The 27,918-nt window shown below is 45.5% G+C and overlaps 1 protein-coding gene and 2 non-coding genes across 4 annotated transcripts; all 3 read left to right on the forward strand.

Moving 5' to 3' along the window:
- The first annotated feature begins 217 nt into the window (after nt 1-217).
- Nucleotides 218-27,788, forward strand: ZNF786 (zinc finger protein 786). 2 transcript variants are annotated; one of them, XM_039861276.1, is made up of 5 exons: nt 218-483; nt 1,004-1,115; nt 22,011-22,137; nt 23,135-23,287; nt 24,604-27,788. In XM_039861276.1, the coding sequence occupies exons 2-5, from the start codon at nt 1,083-1,085 to the stop codon at nt 26,685-26,687; spliced, it is 2,397 nt and encodes a 798-aa protein (XP_039717210.1). In that variant the 5' UTR covers nt 218-483; nt 1,004-1,082; the 3' UTR covers nt 26,688-27,788. The 2 variants fall into 2 exon arrangements, with proteins under 2 accessions (XP_039717210.1, XP_039717211.1); XM_039861277.1 differs by lacking the exons at nt 218-483; nt 1,004-1,115 and adding an exon at nt 16,280-16,402.
- On the forward strand, nt 4,943-5,014 carry TRNAC-GCA (transfer RNA cysteine (anticodon GCA)). The gene has a single exon. It is a non-coding gene; the product is annotated as a tRNA-Cys (tRNA).
- Nucleotides 6,040-6,111, forward strand: TRNAC-ACA (transfer RNA cysteine (anticodon ACA)). The gene has a single exon. It is a non-coding gene; the product is annotated as a tRNA-Cys (tRNA).
- Nucleotides 27,789-27,918: the final 130 nt, after the last annotated feature.

A 27,918-nucleotide genomic window follows, 5' to 3' on the forward strand; every position in this document is an offset into this window, starting at 1 on the left:
GTTTGGGGGTCTGACTAGTGAGGCCTTTTGGCACCTGGAAGAAGTTTCCCCCTATTCCAGAGGATCCTGACCTTCCTGTAGCTGGGAATGGCCCTGGGCCCCTCTCCTGGTGGCTGACTTACCTCCTTGTGTCTAGTCACAGGAATGGCATATGGGGACTGACTTCCAACGAGAGGCCCAGGGCTAGTCTGTAGAGATCTACCTTCTGGCCATCTTGGCTGCCGTTCAGAGAAGATAGAGTCCCAGGATGTCCAACTTCACACTTGGAGAGGCGGACGCAGACACCTGAGAAAAGCTGGCCAGCTGTGAGAAGACGACCCTGGAGTTTGGGAACCAGCCGGAGGGCAAGTGGGCTGTGCTGGGGACGCTGCTGCAGGAGTACGGGCTGCTGCAGAGGCGGCTGGAGAACATGGGGAACCTGCTGAAAAATAAGAACTCTGGGTCTTGCGGCTGCCCCCCGGCAGCATGGTGGAGACCCTCAAGGTACATGAACTGGGTGCGGGTGGAGGATCCTGCTTGGATTCAGCAGGGGCCATAGACTCAATGGAGAGAGGGCTCCTGGCTGCCAGAGCCTGACATCTTGGCTCCTAGTGACAGTAACCAGTTGACTTTAAAGGGCTTGAAAAAGGTGGAAGAGATGTACGACAGAGCAGAGACATCTTTGTGGCAGATGGAGTAGGGTTGGTTGGGAGGGGTATGGTTGTGTCTGTTACTACAGAGCGACCTCTGAAGATGAGGACTGGCCAAAGTGGGGAAAATCACAGATGTGTGTGTACCTAGAAGAGGGGACAAGAACCCAGGCGCCCTGACCCCGAAGCCTTTTAGCCACTGGTTCCTGTACTTTATCTGAAGCAAATGTAATGGAGATGCTTTTGCATTTGCCTAGTGGTTTGATCAGCAATGCCATCTGATTTGGTGAAGGGGAGAGAAGAGACTGAGCTGGCTCCAGCTGGTCTCCGAAATGGCTGTAACTCACATTGGCATGGGTGACCTGTACTTCTAGGTGCCCATGACTGCTGAAGACGTAGCCATGTATTTCTCAGAGCCTGGAAGACTGGCAGAAGGTGCTCTGCAAGGCCATCATGGAGGGGAACCACAAGACACCAGTTCCCTGGGTAAGAGCTGGTCCCTGGGGACTTCCAATCCAGAGTCCTGGATTTTATTCCTTTATTGAATCAAATGAGCCTCCTAGATCTGAGAGCCAGAAGCAATTTGAGATCATTTGGTCAACCTTGTGTCTTCAGGCAGATAGAAGGTATCCTTAATTCTTGTCTTTAGGTGCTGTGAAATTAAATTCAGGGAGGTTAACTGGCTTTCCCAGGGTCTCATGGAGACTAAGCCGGCCTCTGTTGCTAGCCATCCTGTCCTTCCCATGGCACCAGAGGCAGTTCTTCCTCACTCATCTCTCACCTGCCAGCCTGTTTATTTCTGGTGAGCTGGGACCTTCCTTAATTTACATTCGTACCCGTAGGGCTCACTGAGCTGTACTCTGCACACTGTGAGTTCTCTAACTCCTACTGAGTGTTGCCTACTTTTAAGGGTGCCCTGGGACCAGAAAATGCAGTCCAGTCTGGCATGTGAAGTTCTTTGGACTGTGGATAAAGAGCAAGTGTATATGCGTGTGCATGCACACGTGTGTAAACAGAGTTAAATCTAGATGTTTGCACCTACCCCGCTCCCATGCTGCCCTAGCTCGCGCACCTGAATTCTCCCACTGCTTGGAGCAGATACGCAGTTGGCTTTTTGTCCACTCTTCCTTCCTTGGGTGGCCGAGGCCCAGAACAAAGTGCTTTACTTCCCTTTGCCTGGCCATGAAGTCCCCTTTCCAGCGTGCTGTGAGGCAGTGGGGTGACGGGGGGATGCCGGCCTTAGGGGAGGCAGGGGACGAGAGGCAGGAGGAGGCCTGTGTTGCAGAGTGGACGGTGAACCGACCTGAGAGCTGACTTCGACGTGTGACTGACGTGGCTGTGACTCACATTGGTGCGGTAACCTGTACTTCTGGGCTTCAGTTTCCCCATCTGTCAAATGAGGTGGCTGGGCTAGGTCACTGTGGGTTCTTCCTGTCTTTCCTGGTTTCCACGTCCTGCCCTATGAGGCCAGCAGGATGGGAGCCTTCCACCTGGCTCATCACCTGCACTGCCAGTGTGGGAGCATGGGGGCCCTGTTCCCCATATCTCAAAGGGGAATGTTCCCTGCTCGAAACCCCTGGCAGGCACCCTCTCCCTTTAAGCCCTGCAGAGGCGAGCCCCTTGGGCAGACCAGGCCTGTTCTCTCTCCGGACTGTGCCACCACCAAGCCAGAGCTCCAGACCCCTGTGCAGAAGGGAGTCAAGGGGCAGCCAAGCCTACCCAATGCAGAGTGGGCCGAGACCCCTGGGACCCTGTCCCCTCCGGCTGGGGGCAGGCCTGGCCTCTTACCTTCCCCGGGGAAGGGCCGTCTGGTGCCAGGAGTCCCCAGGTGGTAAAGCAAAAGCAGAGGAAGGTGGAGTGAGCCGCTCGACGTTGTACAGCTGACCGATAGGGCCAGACCAAGGTGTTCTGATGCCCAGGGAATGCTCCCCATGTTGAATGTCCCATTGGAGGAATCACTGTGGCCTGCGACCACTCTGGGAGCTTGGGGGAAGGGCAGAGGGCAGACAGGCGAGCTCCCGGGACCTGAGACTGAGAAAGCTGTTGTGGAGCCTATGGAATCCTGACAGCAGACATGGGCTGGAGGATGACCTCCTCCTGAGACTGTCCCTGACTCAGATCTGTCCCCACATCCCTCCACACTTGCTCTCAAATCCTCTGCACTTCAATCCCTGCTTTTCTGTCTTTTAGGCTTTAGCATCCTTGCAGGAAGGGATCGAGTCTTTCTCGAATGTCCCCAGCACCTAACACCGTGCCTGGCACAAATGCAGATAATAAATAGTGATATTAAATGAATGATGAGCCAAATAGGAGTTCTATCTTCTTTACCTTTCAAATAATAGCAAAACTGGATCAGATGCGCAGTTTTGAAACCTTTTTTTTTTTTTTTTTAAGGTAAGGAACCCTGTATGTGAATGACAGCTGGGAAGCTGGAACACAGGGCAAAGCGAGACTTCTCTGTTTGGGCAGGGGATGGGCGGGCACCTTGGAGCCCTGTTCCCTCGGAAACAAAGGATCACACCAACACTCCTTTCCCTTGCTTTCTAGACTCAGACATTTTATTTGGGGAGAAAAGCTCACCTTTGAAGCAGGTTCTTTGAGTAGGTAAATTAAGTCGCAGTGAACTCAGAGCTGGGAAGAAGGTGGGTGTTGAGCAGGGTACTGAGAGGCTGGCATGTCAGACTGATGCTAAACGTAAGGTTTTTAAGACTCCTGCAAGGGTCAGGCACAATCCAGGGACCCAAGTGTGGCAGGAAGAAGCAGCAGCAGCAAGGGCGCCTGTGGATTCTAGTGCCTTCCCTCTGTCTCTCAGAGCTGCTGCTTCAGGAGCCTGGGGAGGGGCTTCTCCGTGGTGCAGGGAGCCAGCGGCCACCAGGCCGGGCCCCTAAGACAGGGCAGCAGGACTCGGTCGTTTAGATGCTGTGGCAAGTTCCATGGTCCCAGGGCTGTAGCAGCTCCCAGGGAGATGGGGATCAGGCCAAGGTGCCCCTAGGCCTGGCGCCCCCAACCCTGGCTCAGCTGTGCCGTGGATCCGGGATTTGCCCTAGGGCGGTGCTCAAGGGAGCACTGGAGGTTGAGGAATGAGGTCTTCAGGGGACTTGGAGTCGGCCCTGTGGTCTTCGTCGTTCTCAAATAATAACTGTTAGTGACTTTCTTGCACTCCACCCTCAGGCTCCCAGCCTCATCAGAAGACCGCTCCGCCTCCCCTCTCCCCCAGGCCTCACCCTGGGAGCTGCTTCTGTACCCTCCGCTGCAGACCTGCGGCCCCCAGACATGTGGTGCAAGGCTGCCCCTTAGACTGGGTGCTCGCACGGGCGGGCTGCTTCGGTAGGCCTGGGTGGGGCCTGGGGTCGCAGTTTTAACACGTGCCTGGGGGGATTCTGATGCGGTGCCCGTTTGAGAACCAGAGCTTAAGAGGACACCGGAAGTGTGCGTTCACTTCGAGGGCTGAGTAACCCAGCCCCTGGGATCCAGGAGCCACCTCCGTGTTTCTGGACTCAGAGCTGCTCCCCAGAGCCCCGTGAGCAGATAGACTTTCGGGGGGACTGCTTCTATGGGGAGAGGAGCTGAGCTGCGGAGAGCACTGGGAAGGATGGAGAGAGCGCGCGAAGCCTCTCTTGGCTTTTCTGTCAATGCGGAGCGGGGCACTGCCAGGCTCCGTCCCACACCAGTGCCCAGGCTCTCAGATCAGAGGACAGCCCCCTTCCTGGCTGCCTCCCCAGTCTCGCTGCTCACACAGAGCGGCCCCAGGGGCTCACAAGGAAGCTGTCCTGCTGCTCCACCCCTCCCGAATCAGTTTTCTCCTTGAGAGGAATTGAGCTGGTCCACCTTATTCTTCCACAGTAGTTGTCAGGTTGAGTGGATGAAGCACGCGGTGGAAAGGGAGAAAGGGGTCATCAGTGTCCCAGAGGGTGGCATCCTGGCCAAGCTCTTTGTCCCAGACCTGCTCTTCCATCGGTGCAGAGACCTCTCTGCTCCTCAGAGGCCCGTGCGGGAGGGAGGAGGGGGCCAGGGTTCTGTTACGCTGGGAATACTAGTGACCGCCCACTGCAGGGCAGATGGAATGGGGGCGGAGGAGGTGAATGGAGCCAGAGAGAGAGGAAGAGAAAATGGAAGGAGGACAAAGGGTGAATTTGGCATCTAGAAGCTGCTCAGTAGTTGTTTGTAGGTGGCTGAGTGACTTAGTGATGACAGTGAGAGCTAGGACGTCATAGGGCTGGCTGCCTGCTCTGGGGAGCTGGGTCATTAGAGTCCAGAAACAGCAGTCAGGTGCATAGTTCAAGAGGTGTAATTAAGGCTTTACAAGTAGGTGTGGGGGTATAGCTCAGGGGTAGAGCATTTGACTGCAGATCAAGAGGTCCCCGGTTCAAATCCGGGTGCCCCCTTGCCAAAGTTCTTTTCATCTGTGTAGTATTAAGGAAGAGGCAAATGATTGCTCTCATCGCCCATATTGGTCCTTGATGCCTCACTCCACAAATTGTGCTGTGTCCTAGGACACATGCTCTGATGCTCCCTGGTGCTGGCCGGTGTTAGAATTAGACAAGAGGCATGGTCATGAGGGTTATCTGAGGTCATGGATAGTCGTTCTGTGTGTCACAGATCTTCCCCCAGTGACAATGGCTAAGACTTACCCCTTGTATTCGCAGGGGTCCGGACTTCCCAAATGTTTCCTGGATTGATGAGCACACCTATGTGACATCAGTCTGATGCCTTCCTGAGCTCCAGACACACACTTATCTTTGTCTTTATTCCTCCTTTGGCCTAAAATCGTCTCCAGCTTCTTCTGGCAAACTCCTTTGTCCACCTCCTCCAGGAAGCCCCTCCTGACTCTCCAGGCAGGGTAGCTCTTATTCGCTGCTCCAACAGTCCTCTCTGGGCTTCTGCCACTCTTGTGGAAATACTTTGGTTCATGGTTTGTCTCCTGTTTGGACTGAGACTGTTTGAGAAACAGGGACAGTGTTTTATTTGTCTGTGTGGATAGACGACAAGGCCTGGCACCTCACATGCTCCGTGTTTGTTGAGTGAATGAATGAAGGAGTGAAACAAGGCCACCCTCTTCGAGGCCTTGGACTAGGGAGGAGGCTCCGCCCGTGTTGAGTGTGAGGTTCACTAAAGACCTAGAACCAACCCCTCGGGTCCTGATGACTGTGCTGGCTCAGTAGAACCCTAGTATAGACTCTAATGGCTTTTCCGGGGTAAAGGCTGGTACCATGACCACAGCCTGAGGAAGAGGCGGGCTGGAGTGGAGACTAGTTAAGGTTAGAGAGAGGTAGAAAGGAGAGCGGATGATAATGAGAAGGCTCGCCACCTCCTGGGACACGCGGAAAAAAGAACAATGATGTATAGACCCGTAAATGTCCTGGGCACAGCGCCACAGGTGAAAGATGCTAATGAAAGATCACGTGCAAGCAGGGGTGTAGCTCAAGGGTAGAGCATTTGACTACAGATCAAGAGGTCCCTGGCTCGAATCCGGGTGCCCCTTACCTCTTTGACACTTTCTGAAGCAGATGTTGAAATTTCTGCCTCTTCCTTCCACATTTCACCATTAAATTGATGTGCTTTGTCTTGTGATAAAAATTTAGGGTTTAGAGTAGGACTAGCCCCTAGAACCCTCCTCTGACCATCGTCCAGACAGTAGCTACCTGGGTTGTGTTGAACCACAGAGGCTGATGCAGCCTGCCCCGCCCCACACCCAGCGCTGCCAGAGATTCTTGCCCTTTGTGCCCTGTGTGGGGACTTGAGTTTTTCTCTCTCTTAATGTCTCATTTCCTCAAGCTCATGGTAACTTCCAGAAAGGGGGCTGTCTCTGTTCTTGCTGCTGCCACTTGTGAAGTATGGATATACATCTTCCTGCTTCCCAGAGGTGACTAAGGATTTGAGGACCACGTCAAAAGTAGAGGCTCTGTCCTCTCCCTGGGGGTTTCTCGGGGCGGCCGCCTCTACCGCAGACTCGGACCGCTCGCATCCCCCTTCTCCCTCCCTTCTGCCACTTTTTTTCTCTGGGTCATTATTTTCCTTGGTGAAAATGCTTCGAAGTAGACCCTACTGTATATAATAACTTTTCAAAATTCAAAAAAATATATTTAAGACATATAAGTGGAAAAAGGATCCTGCAGAGGAGTCCCCACGTTCCTTAATCAGTGAGGTAATTTGAAACAATCTTTCCTGTGAGGACAAATAAAAAGGCTGGAAAATATTAAAAGCATTTCATTGGAAGGATCGAAGCGCTCGCTCGTTAGAAAGGAAATGCTGGGTGGAGGTTTGGAAAGGGTGGGAAACAAAGAGCGAAAGCATCACAGCGGAGCGTGTTTTTCAGTCCAGAAAAGGCAAATGAGAGATTAAGTGGAATTTTCTGGAGCCTCTCGGGACGGGGGCGGGGCCGGATAAACGTCAGCGATCTGGGCCCTTCTAGAGTAGGGACGCTGCTAAAACTCTCTGGCTTTGGGCTGGGATCCTGTGGAGTGAGGGTGAGTAGAGGAAAAACGGCTGCTACAGGAATTTGTGGCAGGTCTTCGTGTCATCCAAACGGCCTCCAAAACTCAAGCCTCGAAATTTCGTTGAGGCATCGTGACTGCTAAAGCCCCACAGATACTTGAAAAAACAAAGCAAAACAAATGAAGGACGATATTATCATCCCCACCCCGCCTCAAATTGATTCTACAAATAAGTTTTGAATCCAATGTTCAGCACGTAGTCAGTGATAACTACATACCCAGGGAAGCAAAAAACCATCATGAAAATCAATAAAAACAAGAGACCACAGAACTAAACACAGGGGCTTTTTATATGGCAACTGCCAGAAACGCTAAAATAACAATGCTTGCTGAGTCCAAGGAGATAAAAACCAGGCTCGAAAATTTCAGTACGGAACTGGAATTAAATATAACTAAGATATGAGGGAAAAAAGCAACACGGAAAGTTTTTATCTAAAAATAACAAAAATTAAAAACTCACTGCATATGTCTGTGTTCTACTCAGTTAATAGATTCAAAGAGAACATCAGTGAATTAGAACAGTGGAAAGAAATGGTCATTTATCCATCACGATGCACGGAGAGACAAAAGTGTGGCAAATACAGAAGATTGAGTGAAAAAATCTAATGTACATTTAAATGGAGTCCAGAAGGGAAATGAGAGAGAAGGAAGTCCACGCGGTGTCTGAGGAGACAATGGCTGAGGCTGTTTCACAACTAACGAAGGACATCGATGTTTACATTCAAGAACCCCAACGAATCTCAAACATAATAAACAAATCAAGTCCATACCTATGTAGTAATGTTGCAGAAAACCAGAGACACCGAGGAACTCTTAAAAGCGTCGTGGGAAAAAGGCATTTATTTTATTTTCAGTTGAGTTCGGGGGAGAACAAGGGAGTTCTCAAGGGCAGCTGTGGACGCCGGACAGCGGTGGGGCCGTGTGTTCTGAAATCCTGCGTTAACGTAAAATTCTGTACTCAGGTAAAATACTCTTCACGAGCGAAGGTAGAATAAAGACAATTTCAGACAAAAACTGAAAGAGTTCGTCAGCATCAGGCATGCACTCATTCAAGGAAATTCTGCAGGATGTATTCTAAGCAGCCCGGAAATGATGTAGGCGGAAGGATAGAGACGGAGGAGGTTCGAGAAAGAGGCAAAGAAATAACAAATATCCGAATGAACATAAGTGAGCATCGACTGTATAAAACGATAAAAATGGGGTTAAAATAACTTATGGAATAATGTAAAAACAAAAGCCACACATGAATTGTGAGGGCAGTAAACGGAGTTAAAGTGTTTTAAGTATTAGCGGGGAGGAGGGTGAAGTTATTGGTTAACCACAGGCTTTGAGAAATAACTACACATAGAGAGTTGCTAGTATAACCCCTAAAATAGAAGAAATAGCAGTTATCTTTTTCAGACTAGCAGGGGAGAAATAATGGCATTATAAAAATCTCAATCAGACAAAAAAAAGAAAGAAGGAGAGAAACACAGAAGTGATAGAAATTAAAAGCACTAAATAGGGTGGTAGAATTGAATGCAAACACATGAGCAAATACATTAAAAGTAAATAAATGCCTCAGGTTAAAAGACAGAGATTGTCATAGTGGGTTAAGATAACCAAGCAACTATATTCTGTTTACAAAAGACACATCTAAAACTTGGGGATACAGAAAGATTGAAAATAAAAGAATATAACTTGAGGAACATTAACAAAAAAAGCGTGCGGATCTTACTATCAGACAAACTAGACTTTAAGACAAAATATTACTGTAGATACAAAGACTGCTTCATAATAAAAGGCTTAATTTACCAGGAAGCTATAAGAATTCCTAAATTTTATGCCTCCAGTAAAATAGCTTCAAAATAATGTAAGGTAAAAACTTGATAGAGTAACAAAGAGAAGTAAATGAATCTAGACTTAGAGTGGGAAGTTTTTATATACCTTTCTCGTTAATAGAAAAAAATAAGTAATTTAGAATTTTTTGTTTAGTTTCCCACAGCGCAGCTTTATTGAGGTATAATTAACATAAAATCGTGACATTTAAAGTGTACAATGTGAGAATGCGATGCACATGGTGAACTGATCACCACAATCAAGTTAATTAACACATCTGTCACCTCACATATTAGGATCTTTTCTCATAGCAACTTTCAAAAGTAACAGTAGAATATTAACTGCAGCCACCATCATTCTAACTGAAAGTTTGTAGCCTTTGACCGGCATCTCATTTCCACCTCCCCCAGGCCCTGGCCACCACCAATTTATTCTCTTTCTGAGTTTGACTTCTTAAAAAAATATCTACGTATAAGTAATAACATAAATGATTTGGTTTTGGGATGGGGTCTTCTTTAGCACAGCGCCCTCCGGGTCCACTCATCTGTAGATGGGTGCTACATCAGCGTTTAGAGAAATACTTAGAGCTTTAAGCGCCATGCTGGAAAAAAAAGAATGAAAACGTGAATCCATCTCAAGAGATTAGAAGGAAAGTGGATAAAAGAACACTATGAGAGAAGAAGGAAAAAGAGCAGAAATTAATAAAATAGAAAACAAACGCAGAAGATTAACAAAGCCAAAAGTGGTCTTTGAAAAGAAAAACATGACTAATTAACCTCTGGTGAAACTGATAAGAAAATAAGAGCAGAAAAAATAACCAATATCAGGAATCAAAAAGAAAAATTTCAGATTCTTTAAAATTTAAAATAATAATTATAGAACATTATGAAAAATAACATACAAAAATTAAATCTACTTAACAAACATGTACAAAGAACTTACCATGTGGCAGGCACTATTCTGTGTGCTTTCAAAATGTTTGTTTAATCCACAGCTAGACGCTATCACTGCGCTCCTTTCTCTCATCAGGCTCGTCTTACAAATGTCAGACCTGCGGCCGAGAGTTGTACACTGCACGAGGTCACCAGGTGAGATCCAGGATTTCAGCCTATGCGTCACATCCCGAGTCTGAAGACTTTATCACTGCACTATGCTGAAATTGCGCAGGAGCTTAAATACCACAACTTACCAAAGCTGACAGAGGAAAAACAGAAAAGCTGAAGAGTCTTCTAAGTTTTAGTTATTTTATTAAAACAGTTATTTGAAACTTTTTAATAAAAAATTCGGATAAGATGGTTTCACCGGTGAGTTATAGCTCATAAAGGAATAGTAACGTTTTACATCAAAATCGAAGATGAGAAAAGATGTTTGCATCGTGCAGCTATTGTTGTGAGGCTAGCTCAGCCTTGGTACCAAATCCCAATGAGGATAGTATTAAAAATATACAGGCCAACCTCATAGCATAGGTACAGAAATTAAATAGATTATGGTCCAACTGAATCCACAAATGCATAAAAATGATAGAACTTTATGATCAAGTTGGATTTGTATCTGGAATCCAAAGTGTGTTTCATTTTACAAAAAGCAATAAATTTAATTTACCACGCTAATAATCTTGAGAAAGATCATATGATTTTCTCAATAAATGCAAAAAAGGGGGTTTTCATAAAATTCCAAATCTATCCATTAATAAACTTTTTTTAGCAACTAGAAGTAGAAAAAATTTCTTTAAGCATTTTATTTTATTATTGGTTTCAAGTATACAGTAGTACATTGGTTAGACATTTATTTACTTTATAAAACGATCCCCCTAATTGCTCTTTCTCTCCTCTGGTTTTGCACCTAGCCAATATATTAATGCTAACTGCATTCTCTGTGCCGTGCTCCCCATCCCCGTGACCACCTACCAATTACTAATTTGTACTTCTTTAACCATTCAGCCCTTCCACCCAGTCCCCAAATCCCCTCCCCTCTGGCAGTCACAGACAGTCCTCTGTATTTGTGAGTGTTTTCTATTAGTTTGTTGTTTTTATTCCTTAGATTCCTCATATAAGTGAAATCATATGGTATTTATCTTTGTCTGACTTATTTCACTGAGAATAATAACCTCTAGGTCCAGCCACGTTGTTGCAAATGATAGGATTTCATTTTTATTATGGCATTGAATAATATTTCATGGTATATATGAACCATAACTTCTTATCCAATCTTCTATTGATGGGCACTTAGGTTGCTTCCATATTTTGGCTATTGTAAATTGTGCTGCCATGAAAATAAGGGTGCATAGATCTTTAGGAATTAATGTTTCGGTTTTCTTTAGAAAATACCCAGTAGTGAAGTTGCTGGGTCAAAAGATAGATCCATTTAAATTTTTTGGAGGAACCTCCAGACTGTTTTCCATAGTGGCTGTACCCATTTACAATCCCACTAACAGTGTATGAGGGTTCCCTTTTCTCCACATCCTCACCAACACTTGTTTTTTGATTTATTAATGATACCATTCTGACAGGTGTGAAGTGATAGCTCATTGTGGTTTTAATTTGCATTTCTCTGATGATTAGTGACCTTGAGCATCTTTTCATATGTCTATTGGCCACCTGTATTTCCTCTTTGGAGAAATACCTATTCACATCTTCTGCCCATTTGTTATTTGGATTGTTTGCTTTTTGTTGTTGAGAAAATTTTGTTGTATAGAAAATTTCTTAACTTGATAAAGACCATTTTCAAAAAGTATAGTCTGCAACGTGTAGTCAATGGTGAAATGTTGACAGCTTTTCATTTGAAATCAGAATGAGACAAGACAGCTACTGTCAACACCTTTATTCAGCATTATACTGGAGGTCCTGGCCAGTACAATAAGGTAAAAAAAAAGAAAGAAAAGATGTAAGAATTGGAAAGGAGAAAAGAAAATGTTTAAGTTTTTTAGATGTGATCATATACATAGGGAATCTAAAAGAATCAGCAAATAAATTACTAACGCTGACGCCTGTCTGCCAAGACGACTAGCATGGAGCCCACATTCCCTGACCGCCTTCAGCTCGGCAAAACCACAACCTTTAAAGCGATGCCCTAGAAATTGCTACATGCAAATTTTAAGTCTAAGTTAGTCAATATCTTGATCCTCTTCCCAACTTACACAAACACGTTACTGCGATCACCCCACTCCTCATATGTGATCGTTAACCAGTATTTTCATTGTCTTTTAAATAACTTAATAAATTAGACATTAATATTATATTGCATGGCCGATAATTTTAGATTGGCTTCCATATCTTACAATTTCTTCGTTCAGTTTTTCTTCTTGTATCTCAGACCTCATACCTGGAATCGTTTTTCTTTTCTCTAAAGTATGTATTTATAATTTTCTCCGGTGAGGGTCTCTTGGCAGTAAACTCAGCTTTCGTCTGTCCTTGAAGAACAGTTTGGCTGGGACAAGAACTCAGGGCTGACCGTCAAGCGTTGTTGCACTATCTTCGGCTTCCTTACGGCTGTTGAGAGTCGGCCAGTGGTCCGACCACTGTTCCTGTGTAGGTGATCTCAGCCTTCTTTCTCTGGCGACCCTCAGAAGACAGTCCTCACCCGCGGCCAGGAGATCAAGTTCACAGTGGAGAGCGGGGACAGGGCGGGGGGAGAGTGGGAAGGACAGAGCAGAGTGGCCCTGCCCTGGGCGGAAAGGGTCTCCTCTGCTTCTTCACCCTTTGCACCCTCTTACTAATGGTGACATGTAATTCATAATCTTCTTCACACGTCCACTCACACACACGCTGCTGGTTCTGATTCAGCACAGAGCCGCTAGTCCTGTTCCACTGTACACACGCCCCTTACGCCATAACCATCCTTCCTTTGTAAAAAGACACCAGCCGTCATTGGTACCAACATGCAAGGTCACTGGTTTCCCTTTGAGATACAAAGTCTGTACCTGGCTTGTAGATGAGGCAGAAGATGAAGCCCAGGGGCAAGCTGAGGCTTACCGAGCAAGGACTAGGGTTCATCGCCTACTTTTCAGTTGAGATCACTTTCACATCCCCCGCAGCGTGGGACCAAGATGACCTCGCCGCCTTCCCTCCAAATTCCACATCTGTTTAAGGCCTTTGAACTTCAACTTTTATTTCAGCTTCCTGCCCTCACTGCTCACTTGTCCTTCCTGTGTTTCCTTTAGCCATCCCCTCCCATCCATGCCGACATCAGCTTCCTAAGCTTTTTGTTTCTCTGGACTTCTCTCTCCTCCTGAAATTCGTCTTTCTTGTGCTTTCCCACAGTGGTCCAGAGTCTTGGTTGATTCTAGGGCCAGTGTGTCAGGACCGATGGCAGGAGGACTCTGTATTAGTCAGATGTTGCCGCATGACAAAAACACTCCAAAACCTGGATTCAGGAACATGGGGTGGCTTAGCTGTGTGATTCTGGTTCCGGGGCTCACGTGAAGTTAGATCAAATGTCATCGGGGCTGCGGTCATCTCAAGGTTTGCCTGGGGCTGGAGGAACCAGTCTAAGCTCTGCACACTCCACGGCTGTTGACGAGAGGACTCAGTTCCTCATTGGCTGTCGGCAGGAGGCTTCAATTCCTTGTCACATGGTTCTATTCACAGGGCCGCTTGATGTGTCCTCATGGCCTGGAAACTGCCTCTTCCCTCCAGCATTAATCTCATGTACAAATGCCTTCACGGACACACCCAGACTGATGTTTGACCAAATACCTGGGCCCCCCCATAAGAACCTGCCAAGCTGTTTCCCAGAGCGGCTGTACTGGTTACATTCCTACCTGCAATGTATGAGCGGTCAGTTTTTCTGCATCCTCACCAGCATTTGGTGTTCTCACCGTTTTTTATCTTGGTCATGCTGATAGGTGTGTGGTGACAATTCATTGTGATTTTAATTTGTGTTTCCCTGACAGTAAACATCTTTTTAAGTGCCTATATTCCATCTGTATATCCTCTCCAGTAAAAGTCTGTTCATGTCTTTTGCCCATTTTCTAAGTAGACGTGTTGAATTCAGACAGCTCTTTACATATATTTACATATTTCACAATGATTGGGGAAAACAATGCCCAGTCTCCCATGATACAGAGTCAGTTCTCTGACATTGATTTCCACCCCTTCCGCCCCTGGAGTTGGGACATGGTGCTTCCTGTCTCCTTCCCCGCGGTGCTCAGTCCTCGCCGTTTGGAGTGGGGCAGAGGAGGAAGGGGCGGAGGAGGGGAAGGGAGAATAAGAAAGTTCTTAGCAGGTGAGAAGCGCAGTGGGATGGACTTGCTCTCTCTGGACTGGCGAGTGTTTGGAATCCCCCCGGGGCGTTTCGGGGAGGCCTCTGAGGCCTCCACTGGGGACCTGTGACTGCTCCCGTGACCTGGGAGCTCATTTTCCTCCTGGCTTTCCGTGGTCCCTCTCTGTTGGGGTCCATGACTCATCCTCTCGGGCAGAGCCTGACATTGCTCCCGAATGTCCCTCACCTGTGTGGCCCCAGGAAACACTCACAGGCCTTTCGTCCCCACCAGCTCCGGTAGTGAATATCAGCCTGGCCCCTGGCCCCCTGCAGAGCTGTCCCCAGGCTCCCTGTGGAGCTGGACACTGCGAACCCCAACTCCAGCCCGTGACCGTGACCGAGTCCTCTAGCAGACTCCACCAGCCCCTTCCTAACCTGGGCTTGGGGTAAGGGGAGAGCACCCCAACTCTCCCTCTCCAGAGGAGCGGTGTTTGGAACATGTCACCTAGAAAGTCACTGCTCACCAGTACTCTGACCTCCGACCCTCTGGACCTCCTGTGCCTGGTGGTAGGTGAGTAACCGGGCTGTCAGACGTGACCCCGAGATTTCCGCAGCGTGCTCCCTCCCACTTATGCCTTTAAGCCTGTGCCTGTGTCATTTTGGACGCTCAGTGGAACTTTCCTTTATTACATTATAGGATTCCAGAAAGCTTTATTTATCTATTCCACTATTAATGGACACTTAAAATGTTTCCTGTTTTTTGCAAACAATAGTGCAGCAAGGACATATATGCGTCTCCTGATGCACTTATGCTAGAGGTTCTCAAAGAGGTAAACCCAGAAATGAATTTCCTGAATTGTATGCAGGCTTTTAATTTTACTAGTATAGTTTTATGTAATTTATATATTTACTTTACTATGTTTATTACCAAAAATTTCTCCATAGTGAGTGTACCAATTATATTCCCATTGTGAGCAATTGAAAATATCATTTTCCCTCAGCAACTCTTGATCTGGTTAAACGTCAATGAATTCTTAGTTTTGGAAGAGGAGTGAAAATGGTGCCTCTTTATGGTTTCAATTCCCTGATTTCTAGAAAAGTTGGGCAGCTTTTCAGTGTACTTATTGGTCATAAAATAACCTGTAATTTTAATTGTGGTAAAGAAAGCACATCAAATTTTACCCTCTTAGTTTTAAAAGGACAGTTCAGTAATGTTAAGTATATACTCATCATTGTACAACAGATCTCCAGAATTTTTTCTTCTTGTATTCTTTTTATAGATATCCTTTCTCCATCATATGTGTTTCACAATTCAGAGTCTCCCGTCGAAGGAATTTTTTGCCATATGGCAATTTAAATTTTGATATAATCAAATTTCTCTCTTATAATTTATGATTTTGGGGTTGTATTTAAAAAGTTCTGCCCTGGGTTTTATACTTATGAATGAATATCTGTGCCTCCCCCCCTTCATTTGTTGAAACCACAACATAGTATGTATTGACACAGAAATAGCATTTACAAAACATAACATCCACTCACAATGAAAACTCAGCAAACCAGGAGTAGGAGGGAACTCCTTCAACCTGATAAGAGGTGTCTCCCAAAACAGACAGTTAATATCAGCTTTATGGGTATCCCGGGTTGACCAGAAGTGCCCTCTCGGTGAGGGAGAGGACTCTGATCAATACCTGGCCTTCTCGCGGGACAATTCCGAGTGGTGGTCCGCACTCAGAGTCCCCAGCGGGACGGACCCCACCTGCCCACGGTCGGGACCTGCTTGTTACTGACCTTGACTGTCTCGCCTCGCAATCTGATTCCTGGGATGGCCTCATAGGTGAACCCTAGAACCTAACCGTTGACGAGTCAGCTTAGGGAGAGACCGACCCCCCGCCCTCCTTCCTGTCTCCGTCGCAGCGAAGTGTCCCCACCCGCCCCCTCTCCGTCCATCTGCGGCTGACTGAATTTCCACCTCTCTGTCTTCGTCTCGCTCCAGCTCTTTCAGTTCGTCTGGGTCTGGGTCTGGGTCTGGGTCTCCCTCCCTTCGAGCCCGGAGTGCGAGGATCCGCCGGGACCCCTCCCGGCCGCAGGGGGCGCTGTGGCTGCGGCGCGTCCCCGGGCCCGGCCGTCCGCGGCCCAGCGTGCAGCGCGCCGGGGCTGGGCCTGCGGTCCCCGCGGGCGGGCTCCCTTCGCGGCTGGGGAGGCCCCGCGGGAGCGCCCCCGGGGCCGCGCCGAGACGCGAAGGCCATGGCCCAGCCGGCTCCGGTGAGAGGGGTCACCCGCGCGGACGCCCAGGCTCGGGGCGGGTCTTCGCGTTCCGGTTTGGCGGGCGGGCATCCTGGGGTCCCTGCAGGGAGGCGTTGGAGATCGGGGGTCGCGTTAGGTGTGGGGTGTGCGGTCCAGCCCTGGACCAAGCCGGTGGCCGCTGCTCTTGGGTCTCGTCCATGGCCAAACACCTGAACAAAGCCGAGCGTGGACCCGGCCAGCCCAGGCGCGGGCCCAGCTTGGGCCCCGGGCGCCCGAAGGGAGGTGGGCGGGGAGCGGGCAAGGCGAAGGACCGAAGAATGTGTGAGGCCAGCGATGGGTTTGACAGTACAACGAACTTTACATCACAGTTACTGAATTCAGAACAAGTGCTTTAAAAGATTTAAAATTCTGAATAATTGACATGATGTTTGGCAGGGGCTTAAATGTCAGAGTTCAGCCGCTGACGTGTTAGAATGTAAGAAGGAAGGATGATGATAACATTGAAAGGAATAGAAGAGGATATGAAAACTTAGAGTGCATATTATTTGATTAGTGTTTTGTTGAAATCGAGGTTTAGAAGGAGTGGCCATTATTTTTACTGTATTTATATAAACTTCCATATCGAGCATTTTTGCTGATTACTAAACCAATTCATGAGATTATTAATTTAAAAATACTATTAACAATGTCAACAAAAGACGTAATTCCTAGGATTAAATATGCAAAAGACATGCAGTACCTTATAGAGAATATGATAAGTAAATATGAGTATAGCATACCATTCTTATAAATGAGAAGACTAAATGTGGTAAAGATAATACTTTTCTTCTAGGTAATGTATAAAATTATTGTAGTTTTATCAATGGCAGTAAGATTTTTGTGAATTTAGATGAACAGACTCTAAATTTTATTTAGAAAAACAAAGGTAAAAATGTGATTCTGAAAAAAAGAGCAAAGAAGCAGGGATTGCCCTAGAAGGTAAGACTTACTGTAAATCTGTAGAATTAATACTGTGCTGTTTTGTGCAGAGATAGACACATAGAGCAGTGGAAACCAAGAGAGAACACAGAAGCTGACTCTCTTGGGATGAATAATGTCTTCCCAGAATTCAGGTTTTTCGTAGGACCTCAGATTGTGATCTTAACTTAGAAGTAGGGTTATTGCAGATGTAATAGGTTAAGATGAGATCATTCTGGGTTAGGGTACATTTTTAATCCAATGTGACTGATATTTTTATTAAAAAAGATACAGAGACCCAGACACACAAAGGGATAATGCCACGTGACAGTGGAGGCAGAGATTGTATTTGGTGCAGCTTCTAGTAATGACAGGTTTGGAAGCCACCACCGGAAGCTAAGGGAGAGGCGTAGAACAGATTATCCCCTAGAGCCTTCAGAGAGAGCATGGCCCTGCTGACACCCTGACTTCAGACTTCTAGCCACCAGAACTATGAGAGAATACATTTTCATTGTTTTAAGCTACAACAGCCCTAGGGAACTAATACATAGACCTTCAAAAACAGCGTTTGGGACCACTGACTTTTCCATTTGGGAGAAAAAAAAACACTAGAGCACTACTGTATAACATAAAAAAATACATTCCAAATAAACTAAAAATCTAAAACATAAGTAAAGCTTAAGCCTTTTGGAAGAAAATGTAGAATATCTTTGTAACCTCTGTGGAAAAAAATTCCTAAAAAAACACAGAAAGCAAAATGACCTAAGAAAAGATTGATATATTTACATCAAAATAAAAAACTATGTACAGTGTAAGATAAAAAATTAAAAGATAAGACACACACTAGGAGAAAGCATTTGTAACGTAACGTAGTCAACAATCAATATAAAAATTAAAGAAATCCTAGAAATGGAAGGACAGGTGACCCAGTAAAAATATAGGCAAAGGATACGAATAGGCAATTTACAGAACTGAAAACAGAGTGGTCAGTGGATAAAAGAATGGATTAGAAATTGTGACATTTAGACAATAGAACATTACAAAATTAAATCAATTCTGTGTGTATCATTATGGACAGATCTCAGAATCTTGAATGAAAAATGCAAGTTGCAGTATAATAAAGCATTTGTGTATAAAGGACAACACATATATAATTTATAGACATGTGTATTAAAAAACAAAAACATGAACTGAAGAGTTGCCACATTCTTCATACTGTTTGCTCCTCAGAAGGGAGGAAGGACTGAGTATAAGAACAAGGTTGAAGAGTGGACCAAGGGACTGGAGTTGCATCTATCATATTCTATTTCATTAAAAGGAAATTGGAAGGAAAAAATGTTAAATTTGTTAAATCAATGGTAAATACTAGGATGCTTGTTATAATGTTTTCTGTAATTTTCTGGATCTTTTAATAAACAAGGCTTTTGAGCATTTTTTTGAAAACATTCAAAAGTAAGGAATTTACTCAAGAGGAGAATAAGTATATGTAACAAATAAAAACACGCGTTCATTTCTGCTATGATACAGCCCATGCATTTCTAAAAATCACAGTGCAAGGCAAAATTGTGCAATAAAAAACACAGCTTATGGGAGAAATGGTGTTAGGCACACAATACCCAAAAAGTTCGTCAGTGACATCTTGAAAAGATAAGAACCTAATAATGAAGAGCACCAGTTTTATGCATGTTAAATGGTTAAGAAATCTTTAAAACTGCCTGAAATGTGCTTGTGGAAGTGAGTGTAAGAAGGGGTGGGGCTTGTGAGTTATTGTGAAGTAATAGAAGAAACATTTTCTGAAATCAGATGGAAAGTTGTTAACATCAGATGTGGAAAGGTATGGCCCATCACACAGGGCCAGATAGATGCTTGAAGGGTGTGTGTATGTGCATTTTGTATATTCCTACTCAGCTCAGTTCTCATAGCAACTCAAACTCTAAAATCCCTAGAAATGACTCTCAAGAATTATATAAGATCTCTACGAAGAAAACTAAATCTTATTAAAGCACATAAAAATATCTAGATAAACGAAAGAGATATGTTTCTGGACAGGAAGATCCGATATTTTAGAGATCTAGTTCTCCCAAAATTCATATACTCAGTATGTTCTTATCATAATCCCAATAGAATTTATAAGTTTGGCAAAATATTTATGTAGAAGAGAAAATAGACAAGAGAAGTAAAGACAGTTTTGTGTAAAATAAGATGGAGGTGGTGGTAGAAAGCCATGCCCTCTTTAGTAGTAAAACATTTGATGAAACTATAAGAATTAAATAGTGCACTGTTGGAGCAAGAATAGACAGATTCACTAGTGGAACAGAAATATACTGAAGTATAAATGGAAAATTATTTTATGAAAAAACAATCCTAAATCAATGGTAAAAGAATAGATAATAAGTTATGTGACAATTGGCTATCATTTGCAAAAAGAATCGATGTTGGAAAAGTTCTCATTTTAATTAATAAAGCTGTAAAAACATGAATTCAGGAGAATGTCTTTTATAATCTTAGAATAGAACATGTCTCCCAAATGAAGATACTAACCCCTGAAGCCACAAAAGACATTCTCATAAGTATAATATAAGAAAAAAGCAATGTACTTTGAGAAAAGATGGAAAAATTATTTGAGAATTATGACTGTATCCCTCCCAAACTTAATACTATTAGGATTGATAAACAAATACACTACATTAATTAGATACAAAATAAATTTACAAAAATCAATGACAACTTTGTAAAAAATTCTAGTAATAAAGATTTGGCAGGGGCGGTCCCATATGCAGTTGTTGGAAAAACCACAGAATACCAAAAATAGAGTTAATTAAAAAAGATGCAGAACATTTATGAAGAAAATCATTAAGTTTATTAAAGAAAAGTGAGCGAGACCAAATAAATGGAATGGTAAAATGTTTTCCTAGATCAGTCTTTCTTAAATACATATATAATTTAATAAATTCAACCTGAATCCCAGTGTACTCCTTTTTAAAATAGGAAGTTATTTTGGAGTTTATAAGGAAGGATAAATATTCCAAGAGTTTATAGCAGTAGCTTGGAAAAGAATGGGAGGAGGGAGGAAGACTTGCCTCCCAGTGTTCCCACACTGTGTAGGTACTGTAATTGGATACATAGTGTAATGGTCCATAGGTTCACATATGTATGAAAACCTAACATAGCTGACTCTTGAACAACACGAGGTTGAACTATGGAGGTCAACTTATACTTGGATTTTCCTTTTCAGTATATATACAGTTGGCCTTCCATATCCTTGGGTTTCGCATCTGTGGATTCAATTAACCATGATGGAAAACAGTATTTTTGATCCACGATTGGGAATTTGCAGAAGGGGAAGGCCATTTTATATAAGACACTTGAGCATCCATGGATTTTAGTATCCAAGGGTGTCCTGGAACCAATACCCTGTGGATACGGAGGGACGACTGAAGGTTTGGGGAAGTCAGAAGTTATATGCAGCTTTTCCGCTGCTGCGTGGGGATCCATGCCCTAACCCCTACGTGTTTTAAGGGTCAATTGCATATGCAAAGGCCAAAGGTTGGCATTTCAATCCTAAGAATAGTATTGTGTGATTGGCTATCCATATGTAAATAAAGATGCCAGTCTCATCTGTAGAATTAAAGTGCAAATCTAAATGTAAAAAAAATCAGAATATTTGTATTACTTGATATGGGAAACTCTTAAAAAGCTGGAAACAATATGAGAAAGACTCCAGGTTTTAACTAAGTGAAAGGGTCAAAATGTTCTCGTTGGCAGAAGATAAATTCAAAATACAAAGGAAAAGCTTGGAGAAAACATTTGCTAGTCAGTTAAAGGATTATTAATCCTAATACAAGAAAGTTCGTTCAGGTTATAAGAGCCCACAAGAACATTGAACAAAGGATGGAAACAGGCATGCACAAAGATAATGTGGAACCCCAGCCCCCAGAAAAGTATGAAAAGGATGCTAAATTAAAACAATGAATTCTTTTACCATCACGATGGCAAAGAAAGTAATAATATTTGAGAACATCCTGTGCTGGCAGCAGTATAAAGAAATAAGTCTCATCTTGGTGGGGGTGGGGAGGAGCGGGAGGGTGCTGGACTCTGGAAGGCCATCTAGTGGTGGTATCTGTTAAGCTGAAGATGTTTATACCCTTTAATAATTCTTCTTTTTAGACTTTATCCTACAGAAGGTAAACCCGTAATATATAAGGAAGCATATCAGCATTGTTTGTAATTTAAAAAATAATAGCATTGTTTGTAATTTGAAAGGAAATGGAAATAACACATCATCCCATCAGTGGGGTATATATACCATTCCCATTGTGGAATATAATGCAACTTACAAAAAATCAGTTTTTCCTATATATAATGACCTGGAAAGGTGTCTGTGACATTAAGTGAGTAAAGTTACATATTAATGATTTGTTCCCATTTTTGTTAAAGAAAAAAGGAAGAAAAGAAAGAAAACGTCCCATGCTATACATATGCATATACAGTTTGAGCACTCGTGAGGAAACCCATGGAAGGGGTTGTTGTGGTTAACCACAGAGCCACATAATTGGTGTAGGAGAAGGAGCCATTCCTGAGGAAGCAGCTGCCGGGCAGACAACACTGTTCATGACAAAAATCTTTTGAAGCAATCATGACTGGATATGTATTATGTCTGTAATTTCAGTTGCCTCTGACATTTGAAGATATTGCCATTTACTTCTCCGAGCAAGAATGGCAGAATCTAGAGGCCTGGCAGAAGGACCTTTACAGGAATGTAATGAGAGCCAATTATGAGATCCTGGTTTCTCTAGGTAAGAATTGTGGGTGAGTCATGGACCTGGGTCCCGAAAGGTCTCCGCTCTTGATATTCCTATTCGTCAATTAGCCAGATTTCTCAGAAATTAATTCAGAAAGGCATTTTTATCCCGTATTCTTTCTAAAAATTGCTAATCCTTACTCAAGGGGAGACATTGTTACATGTGAATGTTTGAGACTGCACATCATGTAAGGGTGGTCAGAGGTGACTAAATAAATATATGTCAGGGCATTTAGTCCCTACATACTCTCAGGTTTCCAGGGTCTTCCACATAAGCACATGCCTAGCTCCTATCCCTACACCCCATATATTTTAACCTATCTTGTCCCTGCCTGTCAGCTTTGGCAGAGGTGTCCATATGTCTCAGAAAAGCTAGAGTTATTTTCCCAGGCAGTGAGACTGGGGAAAGCTGTCCACCAAGAAACCATTGCCTAATCCAGTCACTAAGATTCACTTCTATGTTTTCTTCTAAGAGTTTTATCGTTTGAGCACTTAATTTAGGTCTTTTAATCTTAATTTTTTGTAAGTAGTTTTGAGTTAATTTTTGTATATGGCATGAGGTAGAAATCCAACTTCTTTGTAATGAATATCCAGTTATTCCAACATATGGGATTTGGGGAGTATTGTCACCCTAACAATATCAAGTCTTCCAATTCATGAACGTGAGATGTCTTTCCATTTATTTAGGGCTTTTAAAATTTCTTTCAACAATATTTTATAGCTTTTATTGTACAAGACTTGCATTTCTTTTACCGAATTTATTCCTAAGTATTTTCCTCTTTTTGATGTTACGTAAATGCAGTTGTTTTCTTGATTTTTGGAAAAATCTTTTTATTTTAAATGTTGCTGAGAGTTCAACCAGGATGAAGATCGAGACTAGGTTTTAAATGTTTTATTTAAATTGGATTTAAATTAAATTTAACAGCAACTCAACGTGCTTTAAATTTGGTGCTCAAGGAAACCAAACTCCCTTGTCTGACTTCTCTGTACAGATGATGGACTTCCCAAACCGGAACTAATATCCCACATTGAACAGGGGAAAGAGCTCTTCTGGAATTTGGGAGAAACACAGAAATCAGGAAACATAATTTGCTCCTCGGCTGATCTGTATTTTGATTCAGTTATTGAGGGACAGCAGTTTTGGGGTGAGTATTAAGAAATCAGAGCCCCTTCCTTAAGATGCCACATTCTCGTTTCTTAGTTCTAGTTCTCTGATCTTGTCTTTTTTTTTTTTTTTTGACTGGACTGAGGCTTGACATCTGGTACATTCTAGAGAAAGGCAGTTAAACACGGTGGTTAGAAATGTGGGTTCTGGATCCTGAATCTGGATGTTGCCTTTTCTGGGTGACCTTGGGCAAGTTATTCAGCTTCTCACTATTTCAGTTTCCTGTTCTATAAAACGAAGAAAATAAAAATATCCGTGTTATAGGATTACCATATGTAATCCTATATGAGTTAACGTATGTAAAGTGTTAAAATGGTACCTGGCACACAAGAAGAACTCAGCGAATGTGAGCTCTTCTTAGTGATAGGTGCGGGGAGACGGCTTCCTTCTTCCCTGGAGACCGTCGTCTTTATTTGAATGTCTAAAATTTAGCTCTCCTCCGTGTTTCTTGTCATGAAGGGAGAGTCTGAGATTTTTGGATTCATAAGAGTCAGCATTAAGGTATGGAATGAGGAAGTCAGATGGGGCCATCATTCCAAGAAGTCTTGTGAGTAGTTTTAGTTTTTAGTTGCTTCTTTTTGGAAAGTAAATGAGTTTTTCTCTACAAATTATTTCACTTTTTGCCATCTGTTATTCTTCTAAGAAACGTTTTTTTGAAAGGTCGGTAGGAATAGGGTGAAGAAGGAGGGGCAGAGCGAAGGCCTTGCTGCCTGGTCTGAGGGACAGCTCACGGGTTATGCAGAGCCGCGGCGGCAGTCAGGGTTCTGTCAGTGACACTGCCGTCATCCCTCTTGACTCCAGGAATGTCTGCACGTCCAAACGAGACAAGTCTGATGGTCCCGACGTCATGACAGTGGTGCGCGTGTACAGGTCCGTGCCGAGTGTTTAGCACATGTTAACTCATTCCGTTCTCACAGCAGTCTTGTGTGCTGTTGTGCCTGTGTCGGCAGGAGAAGGGACCAAGCCAAGAGATTAGCTCTACAGAATTTGCACAGTAGACAGAAAGGACTCAAATCCGGACGGTCTGGTTCCAGAGCTTAGGCCCTACATTTGCGACCTGCATTTTCCTCTTTTCAATATTATTCTAAGAATGTTCAGTTTAATTTCAGCAGATTCTCATCAAACTCCAGGTCATGAAATGGGACCACACTGAAATGTACCTCGTTTTTAGCTCAGTGGATGGAAACTGGGTTTCCACACCACCACAGGTCACTGTTACAGGTCACTATTGGTGTTATAAGCCTTTAGTCATGCTAGAGACAGGAATTCTAACTGAATTTTTGTTTTCAATTTCAGGAAGTCAGCAAGCCGTGCATTCAAGAGAGCCTGAATGCCATTTTCAAGTGGATCCTCTTCTGAGCCAGTGTCCCTCTGAACCCTTATTAGAGAAAAGTGAAGATGTTTCCTTCAGGCCCGACCAAGGTGTCACCCTCGTGAAGCCACACCAACACGATCCACGGGCTCTAATCCCAGCTGTCCACTGCTCCAGGGAACCTACCCAAAGAGAAGGAGTCCCGAGTCCCAGAGCGCCAGGTCTCCCAGGCATCCAGGAAACCCTCTCTGGGAAGGGCGCCCCGCACCCTTGTCCTGTCTGCGGGGAGAGCTTTTGGAAGAAGAACCACTTAGAGAAGCACCAGAGGAGCCACCCAAAGGACCAGCCGCGTGGGGCCTGGAAGAAATTCAGCAAAGAAGCTGACCTGCAGCCTCAGCGGGGACAGAGGCATTTCCGGTGTCGTGAATGTGGGAGGAGCTTCCGCCTGAAGAGGTATTTGCTTAGACATCTGGCCGCACACTCGGGGAAGAGCCCATTGCAGTGCCCTGAATGTGACATGTGCTTCCATCACAAGCAGACACTTCTCAGCCACCACCTCCTGCACAAGAGGGAGAGGCCCCCTCAGTGCCCCATATATGACAAGAGCTTTCTCCCGAAGAACAGCATGCAGGCTCAGCGGGGCCAGCCCAGCGTGGGGAGGCCAGTCTTTTGCAGGGAAGGCAGCGGGGCCTTCAGTGTGAAGGCCGAGCTCAGCAGCGTGCACTCGGGGGAAAAGCCAGGCCCGTGCGCCGCCGGCGGAGAGCACTGCTTCCTGAGGGGGGATGAGGAGGCTCTCCAGCGCTGCCCCCCCAGGGGGAGGCCATTCCCTTGCACAGAGTGCGACAAGTGCTTCTGTACCAAGGCCAATCTCGCCAGCCACATCAAGGGGCACACGGGAGAGAAGCCCTTCCCGTGCCTGGAGTGTGACAGGAGCTTGGGCCGGCGCGGCTCGCTGAGGGTCCGGCAGCGCGTGCGCAGTGGGGAGAGGCCGTTCTCCTGCCGGAAGTGCGGCGAGGCCTTGGCCAAACAGTGCAGACTCGCGGAGCACGGCCGAGTCCACAGCGGGGAGAAGCCCTTCTGGTGTGCTGACTGCGGCAGGCGCTTCCGCCAGCGGGGACAGCTGCTGCGGCACCAGCGGCTGCACACAGACGAGAAGCCCTTCCAGTGCCCGGAGTGCCAGCTGAGCTTCCGCCTGCAGAGCATGTTGAGAGCCCACCGGCTGCGACACGGCGGGGAGAGGCCGTTCTCCTGCAGCGAGTGCGGCAGAGGCTTCACCCACCAGTGCAAGCTCCGTGAGCACCTGAGGGTGCACAGCGGGGAGAGGCCTTTCCAGTGCCCCGAGTGCAGCAAGAGCTTCCGCCTGAAGGGCGTGCTGAAGGCGCACCAGCGCACGCACAGCCAGGAGAGGCCGTTCTCGTGCGCGGAGTGCGGCAGGGGCTTCACCAGGCGGTCCAAGCTCACCGAGCACTTGCGCGTGCACAGCGGGGAGAGGCCCTTCCAGTGCTCCGACTGCGACAGGAGCTTCCGCCTGAAAGGGCAGCTGCTGAGTCACCGGCGCCTGCACACGGGGGAGAGGCCCTTCCAGTGCCCGGAGTGCGACAAGCGCTACCGCGTGAAGGCCGACATGAAGGCCCACCAGCTGCTGCACCGCGCGGAGATGCCGTTCTCCTGCGACTGCGGCAAGGGCTTCGCGAAGCAGTCTAAGCTCGTCGAACACATCAGGACACACACGGGGGAGAAGCCTTTTCAGTGTCCCAAATGTGACAAGAGTTTCCGCTTAAAGGCACAGCTGCTCAGCCACCAAGGCCTGCACACGGGGGAGAGACCTTTCCACTGTCCCGAGTGCGACAAAAACTTCCGGGAGAAGGGACACATGCTCAGGCACCAGCGCATCCACAGGCCGGAGAGGCCGTTTTCCTGTGGCGACTGCGGGAAGGGCTTCATTTATAAGTCGAAGCTGGCGGAACACACCAGAGTGCACACAAAGCCCCGGGGCGCTGCGAACGCGCCCGACGTGCAGAAAAGGCTCAGCCAGCTGTTTGCAATGATTGAGGCGGACTGGAGCTGAGGCGGACGGGTCCCCCAGAGCGCCCCGCGGAGGCGGTCCGCCCGAGTCCTCAGCAGCCGTAGCCGGCTTGGAGGAGCAGGGGTCCTGTTTTGAGCAAGAATGTAATAAAAGTTAGGAATATCAGAAACCACAGAGGATTGTCTGTCTTAAAGCATCACCGGTTATATTTCCCATCCATTGATAAAAAGGAGATTTGTTCTTCCTACCATCTTAAGTGGTAAGCTTCTCCCAAATGCTAAGCTAGCTTTGAAATCTCAACTGGAATTTAGACCGGAAACCCCTCCAGTACTGTTCACGAGGCTGAAAGGACGGATTGGCCGTGAAACGTCCTCTTCCTTTTTTCATAGTGTGATCCCAAACTGTGGGGTTAAATCCGGTGGATTTTGTTGCAGACCTCATATGATATTAGATGTGGTTTTGATTCATTTATTTTGAAACCGATAGTAATAGGAGTTCTCTGAATCGTAGTTTATGTGAGGGCCGCAGGTTCACGGCGAGTGTGCGTAGTTCCCCCTGGGGAAAAGCCGGTAATTTCAGGACAGTTTGGCTGATGTGAGTTGAAGAAACATAAAACTGAAGGTGCTAAGACGTATGGGACTAGAATTTAGCTAAGAGATTGGGAAAGGTAGTGTCGATTTTGGAGTTCCACATGCTATTTGGGGTTGAGAGAGTGAATGCGATTCCCCTTCATAGACAGTGAGCAGATGACTGAATCTGAGGTAAGACAAAATGACAAAGACAAACAGCTTTATCAGGGGAAATTACAGGCAGCAACAGCATACTGTGGAGAGCAAACGTTAAAAGTAAACAGGAAAATACCTCATCTGGTGCGTTAGCACAGTGTTTATGCTTCAGGGACGGAGTTGTAATTCATACAAAGGGTGCCTGACTTTCAGGGGGTTCATTTTCATGGAACAGAATGGCCGACCTGAAGTTCTGGGGGATGCTGGAAAGTGAGATTGTCAGTGAACTGCAACCAGCATTACTGTGAAACAATGTACCACAGATGATTTCTCTGGAACACTAGCTCCAAAGGTATTCCGAAAAAAAAAATTACATGGCCCATTAGTTTAAATAAAGTTAAATAATAATTCGTTTAAATAAAGTTAAGTAATAATTCTCTCCCTCCCCCACATACACAGAGTCCTCTCTCCAAGAGGAAAATGTAATGTGCAGTATATTCTTGACCTTGGGATTTTTTTTTCCTAAAACACTTACTGTGACCTTGGGG

Source organism: Pteropus medius, unplaced genomic scaffold, assembly GCF_902729225.1.
Source record: "Pteropus medius unplaced genomic scaffold, Ma_sr-lr_union100, whole genome shotgun sequence".
NCBI lineage: Eukaryota > Metazoa > Chordata > Mammalia > Chiroptera > Pteropodidae > Pteropus > Pteropus medius.

What these genes read in the sequence shown, in the direction of transcription:
- ZNF786 (XM_039861276.1), top strand. Translation starts at nt 1,083, where the DNA reads ATGGAGGGGAACCACAAGACACCAGTTCCCTGG. An exon ending in ACAAGACACCAGTTCCCTGG is followed by an intron (nt 1,116 to 22,010) that starts GTAAGAGCTGGT and finishes CTGTAATTTCAG; the next exon opens with TTGCCTCTGACATTTGAAGA. An exon ending in TGAGATCCTGGTTTCTCTAG is followed by an intron (nt 22,138 to 23,134) that starts GTAAGAATTGTG and finishes TTCTCTGTACAG; the next exon opens with ATGATGGACTTCCCAAACCG.